This window comes from Anoplophora glabripennis, unplaced genomic scaffold (assembly GCF_000390285.2).
Source record: "Anoplophora glabripennis isolate ALB-LARVAE unplaced genomic scaffold, Agla_2.0 scaffold147, whole genome shotgun sequence".
In the NCBI taxonomy this organism is placed as follows: Eukaryota; Metazoa; Arthropoda; class Insecta; order Coleoptera; family Cerambycidae; genus Anoplophora; species Anoplophora glabripennis.
This window is the reverse complement of record NW_019416251.1, coordinates 299,878-313,771: the sequence shown is the minus strand read 5'-3', so window position 1 is coordinate 313,771 and position 13,894 is coordinate 299,878. Positions and strand designations below refer to the sequence as shown.

Sequence of the window (13,894 nt, the reverse complement as noted above, 5' to 3'; positions counted from 1 at the left end):
TTGCTGAGAGTATACCTTTCTGTGTCTTAAATATCCAAAATTTTGTTTAGATAAAAAAATCAAGAAGTTTCCGAGATATTCATTTTTCCGGTCTGAAACACATTTTTTTCAAAGAAAAATAATTCTACTTAGAAAAATCATCGTACAGAGTTCTGCCGGAGATCATTTTTTTCGTTTTAACACACTTTTTGGTGAAATAAAAAAATCTGTAATCACAGTTCAAAAACATGCTAAAAATGCAAAAAATAAAAAATGACTTGCAACAATGAATTTTTCAGTAATTGTTGATAATTTGTTTATATTAAAAAAAAATAAAAGCTAATTACACCATTCAATTCTACGGAAAATAAACTGTCTCATTGTTTGACCCAAAACTTTATTTTTGTACAGTATTGCTATAAACATCTAAGTCGAATTACAAATGCACTAATGATAAATTATCTCTGGATCATTTGAGATTTCAGCAATACAAAGTATTAACTGCAAAGTCTACTGTTGACGCGAAACCCGAAACCCCGAAATTTTACAAAATCGTTTTATTTTTTTTCTGGCTTTATTTGAAAACGAATTTTAAAATAAATTGCATATTGCCACTTTTTTCGCTCTATCCAATGGCGTCAACATTTTTGCAATCCTACGTTTCGTCTTCGAGGGACCATCATCAGGTTATTTTTTTTTTTAAATACGTCGCTGCTATTTTTATGACAAAATCTAAAGGTTTTTTAATTCTGAATTAGATGATATTACTATTGTAATCAAAAAAGGTTTTCATTTAAAATTTTTCTGAGTACGGCTCTGAACGCTTTCAAAATATCTATTGGAGGATGTCATAACAGTACAAAAGTCAATATAGCACACAAAATATGTATACTTTCTAAACGACATATTGTTAGGTATAAAAAATCACAACTTTTTTCTGAGCCACCCCGTATCTTTTACCGTTTCCTAGATCCTAATGCTATCCCATCCTTATCTTGGACACACTGTATATCTATGAATTCATCAAAATTAAAAAAAATAAGTACACTAATCGATCCTATGGAAAAATATTATTATATATTTTATTTATTCATTATTCGACTTATGTTTATAGTAATACTGTACAAAAATAAAAAAGTTTTGGGTCAAACAATGAGACAGGTTTTTTGGATTTTTTCCGTACTGATTGCACCATTCAAGGTGCAATCAGTTTTTAAAATTTTTATTAAATTTAAACAAATTATCAACACTTACTGAAAAATTCATTGTTGCGTCATTTATTTTTTTTAGGTTCATTATAAGCCCCTGTACCATTTCCACTTATAAAAGTCCAGGTAACAATTTTTCTTTTTTTTTTCCCCAAATAAATGAATTACATATTTCGATCGGTCTAAATATGTGGTTTTGAAGCACGTTTATTCTTTTCATTTATTCGGATAAGGTTTTCGTATATTTAATTAACATTTCAATGCCAATGTTTCTTATAATAAAAATACTTACTGAATCAGTGGTATTAGTCATTACTCATTTGAGTGTGAGTAATTTGCACACATCTAATCAAATTGGTTGTGATTTTCCGTGTAATTTCGTAGATTGGACAAGCAATAGTCCTTATAACTATGAATTTGATCACAAATTTGCTTCCATACTTTATACCTACGTCCAGTAGAATGTACAGCCGCAGATAATTGATTTTAATTGTTTGAAATTGATGGAAAATCTTGGAATTTGTACTAATAGGTTTGACATTAAATAAATACTCCCCAATTACTTTGAGGATCATTAGACAGTTGTCGACATTAACGACCATTATTGTCATGGCTATTTGTGAGGAAAGTACATACACACACATTTTTTATTCATTCCAAACATTAGATATAGAAAATTGTAATTGTCTCGAAATTCATAATGCAGAGTAAAATTTTCAAGGAATTTTTTTTGTAGACAAAAGACACTCAAAATTGGTACAGTGTGATTTTTATAATTTTTTGAATAATATCTGTGTGTTACAAGTTATTTTAAAGCTTTTCAGAGTTATTACAAAATTTTGAATTTTATTTTAAAACTTTGTATGGCCTGAGTTTATTAAGAAATTTTTTATTATTTTCCATTTGCTTTGTGAAACACCGTTACGGACCAGATTATAATTGACCTGAAACAGACTTATACTTTATTGTCACAGAATACTTCACAAAATTTATTACACCCAGACCATTTGTCGGCCAACAAAAAATTACACAACTTCTCTTCTGTATTTAGAAAAACATATATACTTTAATGTAAATCGATATTGGGAAAGAGGAAAATATTGTTAACGCTTGACGATCTGCTGTTCCAGACTTGGCGAATCGGAAGGTTCGTACTGTACGCTAGCAACTTTTCCATCGGACTCATCTTCGGAGAGTTCGAGCTCAACACCAAGCCCCTCACCTCCAGTAACGCCCTTACAGGAGAAACCCAAGAAAGTACAAAAACCCACGCACCAGAGGTACAACTCTCTGGACTACGCCAATAAGTACCGCAACCATTCAAATATGGCTATCTCGTCCATAAGGGTGAAGCCGTCGCCTAGAGAGGTAAGTTTTCGTTTACGAACAGGGTGTTACAAAAAACCTAGGCCAAGATTCTTCGAGTGAACGCAATGGGTCTTTCCTTACGCTCCTGGGTATGGGGTGCGACTGTTGTGCTGGCACATTTTTTTTTTTAACCAAAATTCACAAAAATTGTGACGGCATTTTCGACGTTTCAAATTTCAGTATCGATAAAAATCTTAATTTAACTTTGACACTCTGTATCTTGAAAAGGGAAGAGTTGGGAAGATTTTTGTCATATTTAAATATTGTTCATTTTACTTGTTATATTTATTGTATTTTCCGTAATTGGGTGTCAAAATAAATAAACAACAATTGAGATAACATTTTTTAAAATACCTTATGGCAGTTTCTACTTAAAATATATGAAGCTATTTATTTTTTTGTAACACTGCGTATTAAAAAAAAAAATGTATAAATCGTGGATTGATGGCCTCAAATATGGGTTGGTTTGTTGCAGATGAACTTTAATTTCAACCCCAATCGTCCGATGTACAGATGCGATGGCCCCCCCTACCCCCTGACCCCCGCGTTCTATAGGAATATGAACTACAATAGAACACATTACAAGAACGTTTGTAGAGTGTAGAGCTCCACCCCCCACGTCTTAGGATTAACGGTAGATGGTTGTGTTTTAAATTAAAACAGGATTAAATTTAACCACCCAAAGTAATGTTCTGTTATTAATGACTTTTTTTTTTCAAATTCAAATAGATGTTTATCGATTAGAGGAAAAATATATGTGATGTTCGTTTCGGGAGAAGTGAGAGTTGTCTGGTTGCTTTCCGGGAAGGGTGTCTGGGACATAGGACGCCTGATTTTAAGGACGTCTTTTGTTTGTAAAAATGGAGGGTGTCGTTGAGCCGTGGGTGAAATTCGTCGACGTTCTATTATTTTCACGCCTCAAACTATAAGCAATTGTTATTTGTAAAAAGAAATTTTAATAGGTACTCGTCGGTGTCTGTGTACGTTTCGTAATTTTAAGTTAGTGCTGTGATATAATTTTCTGTCATGACAAATGAAGCCATTTGCTGTTCTGCGTGTTCATTTTTTTGGGACGGGGCACGATCGAAGGTCGCGCCCCGTCTTCAGTTACGTTAAGTTCCTTGTAAGAGGTTAAGGTGAATCGGTGAGGATATTTCAAAGTTTTCTTGTCACGAAGCGTAGGGGCGAGCGGAGCGAGCGCTCTGCTGTCGGCGTCAGCTTCCCGCACGATCTTCTAAGTCATTGCTATCGTATATAATATCCCTCTGACTGAATTTTAATATTACCAAAAAGAGAAAAAAAAAGTGTAAGTGAACGGGGAGCCGATATTCGTTGGCAATATCTAATTCTTAGGTGTACGTTAAGATAAATAGTTGGTTGCTTATAGTTTGACATATACATGGTACAAATTAATCTAATTGTCCAAAATATGCATTTTTAACGTTAAATCGACAGTATTTCTCACAACGGTCCAGTCAATGGTGCGTCGTCCGGCGGGCGTTAATTGTACTGTGTACAAATGTCTCTTAATTAGAACTTACTAATATTAATTGCATACAATTGTAAATAATCTTATGACTGTGTAATTTTAATAGCGGAAGCGAGTTGTCGTATCGGCAGTTCGTGGAGTTGCCGGGTTTACCGGGTACCGTCGGCTCGCAATTTTGACTGGACCGTGTCACATATACTTTGTTCGCCGAACGGAATCCATTTTGACACATAATTGTTCGCGCATCTGCCAATTGTTGTGAAATTTTAACCGTGTTGAAATTTTGGACGATTTTTAACCGAAAGTTGTGATAAATTTTTTAATTGTAAAAAAAAGCTTTAATTTTAGTGGAAAGGTGAAAACGATAAGAATAAAACCACGAAACGGAAAATTTGTCAAGATGGATTTCGACGGGCGGAACCGTTGTAGTCGAGTTCTCGCGCCCCGTCCGTTTTCGTTTTCTGTGTATATTCTCTGTAATTTGTAAATATTGTTTCGTAGGCATTCTAGTGAACTAGAGTTTTATACACCGAGTCTTTCGTGCATGCATAGAAGGAGGCGAGTGTATATGTCGAAGGCGGACGGGGCGCGACGCGATACGAAATCGACCGCCATTTTATTTAGGATGTGTAATAACGATCTATCGTTAATCTGAAATTTAATGTGCACGTTTACAATATAGACGATTATTCTACTGTTTCTCCTCCCCCTGGAAAATATTTAGTTGGATGCTATCTTCTTAGAAAACTATGAATTGCTTTTAATTTTTATGTTTCTATGTTACGCAAATGGTTCCGGTTTATTATTGTTTTTAATGATTTGTAAATACGCCTTTGGTTTTCGATTCCCAAACTCTGAGTTCTGTTTCGGCTTTTAAAAAACACTGAAGGCTGAAAATGTCGGACTTTTTCGTGCAAATAGCAATTTTGCAGTCGATAAGTCTTATTACAAAAAAAAATCGATGTGGTCCAAACTTATGACGAATTCGCTATGTCTCGTAAGTTACTTTTAAGTTTTTTACAGTAAGGTTACGGTTACAAGTCCATGTAAATGTATCGGGTACAGAATTGTTAGAAATTGGATTTTTTTTTTTTAACGGGAAATACCTCCTACGATTAAGTGTAACAAGTAACGTTCGACTGATAATGTACAAATCTAAAAAAAGTGTGATTTAAGCAACAATTTATTTTTGTTACTCGATTAAATTTGGACAATTCTGTACGGTGCATAGATGATAGGTTTGGTTTTTAATAGTCGCTAATAATAAATTATTTGAGTAATATAAATGAAACTAACAGGGTTTTTTATATCGCAGGTCGTTTGCATTTTAAGGCGGGTTTTACGAGAATTATGTACAAGAAATTCTTATGGTCACGCAACAAGTGCAATTAAATTGAATTGAATAAAGACAATGTGATATCGTCCTGTAAATAGTCAACAGTTCAGCATTTTAAATTTATTTTATCGTAAAGTGTACATAATTCTTCACAAACTCGGAACTTTACTGTAGAAATTGTATGTAGGATGATGTTTTGATGTAATATAATATTTAAAAATATATTAATGTTAAGTAACTGCATTTAAACGGGTGTTTTATTTCCGTTTCGGGGATCCAATTGGATTTTACGTACTGAATTTGAACTTTTCGGTTAAAAAAACATTGTGCTTTACTAGTACAATTTGAAAATATGAACCTTGAACGGAACGTACTGCTATTTCTATCGGTTCGTCACGAAAACGAGTCGTAATTTTGAGTATTGTGGACGTAAAGATAAATGAGGGAGAACGCTACATAGAAATTTTAAAACGGGATAGTTTCCTATGTTTTATGTAAAAAAATTTAGAATTTCTATTTGTAAAAACGGGTATCGTCAACTACAAAAGGTAAGGTGCCCTGGAAGCTTCCCCGTGAGAGTGATTTTAAATTAATATAATAGATGTCGCCCTCTTTCATTCTCGAGAATTTTAAGGTTTTGTATATACAGAAATTATATCACTGTTCTATAAATAAAGAATGATTTATTTATAATAGTGTTCATTTTTAATTAATTTTACAAATAAAAAACAGGGTCAGTAAAATTTAAAAAAATTTTGTGAATTTTTAAGCAGCCAAGTATACACTAGCACTGTATTTTATGTTGCCTACCTAACAAACACTAGATGAAAGGAACAAAATAAATCGAAAATCTCGAAAACTGATGGAGCTAAGAAGGAACTGAATACAGTTTTGGAAAGATCAGAACTGTTATAGTTTACCTGAATTATTTCAGATTTTTTTAAAGAAAATCGATGATCTATATTGTAATGGTCCAAGAAAATTGTCGAGAAATTAAAATGTCCTTCTAAGTGCGGTTTTTTATGCACCAGTTAAGCTACATTAGTAAATACAGAATTATTGTACTGTTCTATAAATAAAGGAAGATTTATTTATAATTAAGTTGTACATTTTTATTGAATTTATCTATAATTCTCCAAAGTCGTGTACTCATTAATAGACGTCTTTTTCCCATTAAGTTATAAAAGAAAATACAAATAAAAAACAGACGATTCAAATTTTGAGAATTCTTATGCAGCCAAATATACTCTCGTACTGTATTGTATATTGCCTACCTAACAAATACTAGATGAAACTGGAAGAAAGTAAATCTTGTTAGGTAGGCAACATACAATACGTTCTGGTGTATATTTGGTTGCATAAGAATTCACAAAATTTGATCCGTCGTTTTTTTATTTGTATTTTCTTTCATAATTTAGTAGGAAAAAAGATGTCTATTAATAAGTACACGACTGTGGAAGATTATAGATAAATTCAATAAAAATGTACAACACAATTATAAATAAATCTTTCTTTATTTATAGAACAGTAATATAATTTCTGTATTTACTAATGTATCTTTTAGAAGGACACTTTAATTTCTTGACAATTTTCATGGACTACAATTACAATATAGATCATCGATTTTCTTAAGAAAATTTAGGCTCACGGAAAAATATGAAAATATTCATGTAGACAATAACGGCCCTGACCAATCCAAAACTGCATTCAGTTCCCCTCTAGCTCATTCCATTTTTGACAATTTTCGATTTTTTTTTACTTAACGGAAGAACTTGCAGAAAAACGGACCTTCCAGCGTGTTCAGCGACCCCAAGGACGTACGGTAATGCCTTTAGATGAGCACTTTAATTTTTTGACAATTTTAATGGACTAGTCCATCGATTTTCTCAAGAACTTTTAGGGCTCAGAAAAATCTGAAAAAATCAGGTTAATTATAACGGCCCTGACGTTTCCAAAACTGTATTCTGTTCTTCTATAGCTGCATCAGTTTTCAAGATTTTCGATTTCTGGAAGGAAACAAATTCAAAAATCTCGTAAACTGGTAGAGCTAGAAAGTAACTGAATACAGTTTTGGAAAAATCAGGGCCGTTATAGTTTACCTGATTTTTTTCAGATTTTTCTGAGACCTAAAAGTTTTTGAGAAAATCAATGGACAGTCCATGAAAATTGTTAAAAAATTAAAGTGTTCATCTAAAGGCATGACCATACGCCCTTGGGGTCGCTGAACACGCTGGGATGGTCTGTTTTTCTGCAAGTGCTTCCGTTAAGGAAAAAAATCGACAATCCTCAAAAAGGAATTAGCTAGAGGGGAACTGATTGCAATTTTGGATTGGTCAGGGCCGTTATTGTCTACAGGAATATTTTCAGATTTTTCTCTGAATCCAAAAATTTTCTAAGAAAATCGATGATCTATATTGTAATTGTAGTCCATGAAAATTGTCAAGAAATTAAAGTGTCCTTCTAAGTGCGATTTTGTATGCCCTGTTAAGCTGCATTAGTAAATACAGAAATTATATTACTGTTCTATAAATAAAGAAATATTTATTCATAATAGTGTTGTACCTTTTTATTGAATTTATCTATAATCTTAAACAGTCGTGTGCTCATTAATAGTTTTCTTACTAAGTTATAAAAGAAAATACAAATAAAAAACCGAGAATTCAAATTTTGTGAATTCTTATGCAGCCAAATATACACTAGCGCTGTATTGTATATTGCCTACCTAACAAACACTTACAATTAGATGAAACTGGAAGGAAACAAATTCAAAAATCTCAAAAACTGGTAAAGCTAGATAGAAACTGAATACAGTTTTGGAAAGATCGGGGCCGTTATAGTTTACCTGAATATTTTCAGATTTTTCTGTGAACCCAAAATTTTTTTAAGAAAATCGATGATCTATATTGTAATTGTAGTCCATGAAAATTGTCGAGAAATTAAAGTGCCCTTCTAAGTGGGGTATTTTATGCACCTGTTAAGTACATTTTTAACATTTTAATTGAATTTATCTATAATTCTTCACAGTCTAAAATGCAGTTTAGTGTAATTTCTGTGCTATAAATGGCGGCGTGAAAATTTGGAAATGGAAATATTTATTGTTGTTTGCACACAAGTGACCGTTCCATTTCGCTGATCGAAAAATTATGATCGATTATTTTTAAGAATCGAAAACTTGGTTATCCAATACTTTTAAAAATTTCATTCAAATTCAAATTTTTCTGATTCATTCGATGTGCTAAATCAGTACCTAGTTCATTTACATTAAATTTCTTCAAATATTTTTTGCACTCGAGAATTCACATTTCGTATATTTGCCAGGCAGCCTGGCAACTATCGAGAACCGTTGATTGAAATATTTCAGTCAACGTGAACACTAAAAGTATCTTTCATCAGGTATTCGAGAACAACCAGAACTTTTAAGAATCGAGTACTATTCGATTTTTCATCCGAGACCTCCCATCTGTCATTACTGATTGCAATTAATTGTCATTGTCAAAATAGGCATCATAAACATTTGTCCATTTTATTATTTATTTCATATTTCACATTTCTGGTATATTGTAAGAATGTTTTTTAAATAAGAATGAAAATGGTGTAACACAAGTCGCTTTTAAAATGGCTCACTCTTTACAAGGTGTTTATTCACCATTACCACAATCTTTAAGCGATTCAGACTCCGAAAAAGAAATAAGCATGGAACCTATATGCACGAATTATGTAAATAGTGGTTTGAAACATACGAAATTGGAACATTCTTCTGGACAAAATGGTCACTTGGATTTCCATAGTATAGACGATGATGTGCTTAAGGTTAAAAGAGTAAACCCGAAGATGTCGACTTTGCGTAAAGCAGCATTTATATTTTCTATTCTTCTTTGTTTCTTTCCAATAATAATCTTTTTGTGGATTTTGCCGTGTTCGAACTCCAATACTTGTCCTGTCAGTATTTCTAACTGGGAATATCAACAGGACAATATCGAATTACGGGGGAAAATCAACTTAGTCCACGGGGCATTTCAAAACAGCCTAAACCTAGCAATGATGTATAAAGGTAGTTTCAATTCTCAAAAAATGTTGAAACACGGGGTCATATCTTTTATGGGAAGTAATGGAGCTATAGCTTGGGATTTCCAGCAAGGAAATTGTCCTATAGACATGAACTGTTCCATAATAGACGTAGATGGAAATGGATTTAATGATTGTTTGGTAACCGATGAAAAAGGGCTAAAAGTAATTGAAACTGTTTCGGGGGAAGCAGTTTGGCATGCAAACAGTGATCAAGAAAAATCAATTCCTAAATTAGATATGCCGGTCAAAGTAGACGACTTCGATAATGATGGGACTAATGAGTTGTTATCAATTTATAAAAAGAAAAGTTTTCTTTTAATATCGGGGAAAACTGGTAGAGCTCTTTCTAATATAAAATTATCTCGTTCATGTACTTATATAAGCAATCTAACTTTAGTTAGTTCTGCAATAAGATATGGCTGTGAAATTGAACAACAACCGAGCAAAATATTTGAGATCTCTTTTAGCGATCTTAAAAATAAATATCATAATGCCAATGAACAACTTAGTCCAAAGGAAGTGACGGAGGCAACACAAGTTATTTATGAAACAGGTATTACATTATTCTACATACATTTTCTTTTGGTAAGTGCTTAAAAATGAACAATTATCATCGGCTAAAATGTATTCAACTCTTTAAATAATAATGTCGGTGGAATTCAAGCCCAATTACTTACTATTACTATTATTTTAGGTAACCATAAGTTGACAATAGAGAATTACGGTAGTTGTCCACATTGCCAAAGCACTATATCCTTGTATGGTTCAAATAACACAAAACTAAATGTATCGATATACGCAAATGCGTATGTCATGGCTCCACTTCCTTATTCTTTCCAGTCAACTGAAGACAACATGGTCTCCTTGAAGGGTCATATTCACGGGTTTATATTGAAGATTTGGCAGTGGAGAAACCACTTTAAAAAATTACCACCAACAGCCAGAATATTTAAGAGAAGTTTACCGATATACAACAAGACGTATTACTTAAACGAAATTTCTGAAATAGTTGTCTTGATTACTTTTAATGAGACTGATAGGCATATTATTAACGCGAGCTTAACGGACAGATATCAAATTTGTATGGAACCAGACGATTTAAACTCTTGCGAACCTGACCACGAAGATGAACGCGACTCACTTTTAATTGCAGACATGGACCACGATAATTCTCTAGAACTAATAAGCTATTCGAGCTCCTACATTAAAAGGCCGGACGAGGGCAGCGACAATTGGCATCTGGTATCGTTTGTAAAAGTTTTAAGGTTGGAAAATGAGTTACGGAAACTTTATGAATAATTAATCTAGTGAAATAATCCTTGCCAGTTATAATTCTTGCCTATTTACGTGAGTAATCCAATCTTTCACTATAGTACTGTATTTTTTTATGAGGTTAATGGTGAGTGGTATAAAATTAAATCAATATTACCTTGTTTCAACTTTAGTACTGATCACTGAATCTCGAATCGTTCTGTGCGATAATATCATGTATAATGAAACGGAAGTGTAGGTTTTAAGACTCATAAAATCTATTTTAGTTGAAATTTGTAACACTAGTATATAAATAACTACGGAGTATACAGTAAATGTAATAAAAACTAGCGTCTTCGTTTCTATAATAAATAACTTTGGTTGTTACTAGTTTAATATTGAATTGTCCCGTTTGAATCGCACATTTACGAATGTTTCTCACATAAATTATCATTAAAGTAATTGAAACACGAATATTTCTATACAGAAAGATAAACTTTTTTCTGTTATTTACATTTTAATATCTTACTCTTGCCAATTAGCCGTAATGTTTTAGATTTTCCATTTGTACAAATATAATACAGAACTTTTGTAAATCATTACAAGCCACTTAATTTTCTTTGGAACAGTAATATTTGGCAGTTAAATTTCGATGAAATTAAAAATTATTAAAACAGTAAGAAACACGGCTGATGATTGGAGTAATTTTTCATGACGATTCATTCAACAAGCAGCGATCGCATTATCTCGGGCGTAAGCGCAACGTTTTGTCATTGTTCATTGTAAACGAATCATTAATATTGGTGACGCTACGATTTAGTTGACAGTACCAGTCGTGCATTGTTGGGTTGCCTAGGCTCAGCGTTTACATGGCTTGTAATCATTTACGAAGGCTCCGTCTTTCTTTTAATATACGTTAGGGAGAAATAGGTTTTACATTATGTGGAGGATTTCTATGCTCGTTTAACTTTAGTGATCTTAGCATACTTTTTGTATTTCCTTTATCTCAGAAAAAGAAGTTATAGAAACAAATTTCTTACTATTCAACCATTCAAATATTCAACTATTATATACACATGACCAAGAGGCAGCAATTGTGCAAAATTATATTTTATAAAGCACTAGCTGCACTCCCAACATTATATATGCACTAAACTCTGTTATCTAGATCTAATCTATCTAAATCTTCAGTTATGTAGTTATTTTTGGGAATTAGATCAATTTTTTTATTAATGTAGGGATGTTTTTTTATTGTATCGTAATTATTTCGTAAAACATAAAAATAGTAATTATATGACTGTTATCCATTTCTAATTAAATAGATATTTAAACAAATATGCTTCTATCAACAGTAGAAACAAGTGATACAATTTTAATGGTTTTCATTTAAAGCCCTATACTTGTTCCTATTTTTAAACTTTTTTTCGGTAATTGGGTGGTTACGTATTCATACATGTGATATGTGTCAAATATATTTAATGTACTGTTACTTACTCTTCTTTCAATTGTTTCTAACGCTAAATTTATTCTAGCATTTTTCATGTCATTTTTCTGAGAACAAGTATTATTGTAAATTTATAAACAGTTAAGACGAACTTATTTTTCTAGTTATAAAGTGGTATTTGTCACGTTTTTCTCTCTTATATGTAATATTCTGAATATTTTTCATAAATGTGATAAAAGTTCTAGTCGCCCTAATATGTGTGTTTTATTTCTACCCTTATTATAAGATTATAATTTAATAATTCTTTTGTAATCTAGTAAATATATTATTTGAGCATTTGTAGTTAATTTTTAAGTTTTGGACTGTAAAAAATGTGCATATTCACACTAGAAAATTAGTTGGAAAAAATATTTGACTTTACCCCTAAAATATTTAGAAAAATTATCATTGATTTCATAAGCGACGCTTTTTATGGCACGCATATTTAAATCTGACTGCATTAAACGTGCTGCCCCCTGGTCGTGGATCGCCTAATTTCCCTTAAACCACAGGGTACTGTCAACTAGACGCACCCTCTTGTTCTTACCACTAGATACCAGCACTGACTTCTTTTAGATTATGAACTGCCAGCTTTCGTGTGCGTTTCGTAAATTCAATAAAATGAACTAAAATGCTTGTTAAGAAGGTAAATGACTGCTCCAAAAGTTCGAAATTTGTTAATTACCCTTACTCATAGACCGCATCTCAACAGCTGACGTAAAATACGGTGTGTTCATTCTTCACTAGTTACTGGATTTGTCCACTGCAGGTTACCAACTCCACTCAACAAAAATGCGTTTTACTGAAATTCTACTGAAGCTAATTAGGGAACGCACCCTTGAAAATGTTCAACGAAACCGCCTATGCGCAAGCGGCATTTCATTCTGCTCATTTAATTATAAGTATAAATTGTTTAGAGAATGCAGAAACGTTATGCAGTATATTCAAAGCGAAAACTCGCTTGTGAGCCATCTCGAGAATCTCAACTATTTTAATAAATATATATATATATATATATATATATATATTTTATCCCTAACACACTTATTAATTAGTTTGAAGCACCTCATCGAATATAAAAATTACACCTGTGTATGACATGATAAAAATGAATTACTTTACCGCTAGTTGAAATGGTACGTTGTAAAAAATAGTTAAAATATTGGTAATTACAGTTTGTAATGTTGGTACTACTAGTACATCCCAGTTCCGGTTAAATAAATAGCAAGAAAAGCGTCAGAAGAAAGGGCCCTAGCCGGCGGGGCCCAGCCAGGACAAAAGGAGGTCCCACAAAGCGCCTACACCGGCCGCAATTGCGGTCGGGGTAGACGACGGATGGGGCCCACCTACGAAGGCTGTCCAGGCCTACACGAGATGAGGCAGGATAAAGAGGGATAATCCTCCTCGATCCCAAATCATTGAGGCCAATTTCTAGCCATGGAATAATGGCGGTTAAATAAATTTAGAGTGTATCCTCCCTATCCTGTATCCTAGGTATGTGATCCAAGATTGACAAAGAAGTTAACCAGCTTGGACTTTCAAGTTTCAAAAATCAACAGTTTTTTAATTACGCCATTGGCTGTTGGACCTTAGAAAATCGAAATCGGTGTTGGATATTTGACGCTTATACTAATCACAACACAATCCATTTATTAAAAACATCATTGGCCTTCACTGTGACTGATAGAATGAGATGGAATTTATTATTTTAC

At 32.7% G+C, this 13,894-nt stretch overlaps 2 protein-coding genes across 2 annotated transcripts in view; both read left to right on the top strand.

The window, feature by feature from the left end:
* Positions 1-5,629, top strand: part of LOC108909611 (protein BTG1-like) — a 29,707-nt gene extending 24,078 nt beyond the window's left edge. Inside the window, exons 4-5 of the mRNA XM_018713998.1 lie at positions 2,318-2,555; positions 3,031-5,629. Of these exons, the coding sequence (XP_018569514.1) occupies positions 2,318-2,555; positions 3,031-3,159 (367 nt within the window). The 3' untranslated portion in view covers positions 3,160-5,629. The remainder of the gene's footprint in view (positions 1-2,317; positions 2,556-3,030) is intronic.
* A 3,247-nt stretch (positions 5,630-8,876) lies between these two features.
* Positions 8,877-12,387, top strand: LOC108909627. The gene is made up of 2 exons (XM_018714016.1): positions 8,877-10,001; positions 10,143-12,387. The coding sequence occupies exons 1-2, from the start codon at positions 8,996-8,998 to the stop codon at positions 10,745-10,747; spliced, it is 1,611 nt and encodes a 536-aa protein (XP_018569532.1). The 5' UTR covers positions 8,877-8,995; the 3' UTR covers positions 10,748-12,387.
* Positions 12,388-13,894: the final 1,507 nt, after the last annotated feature.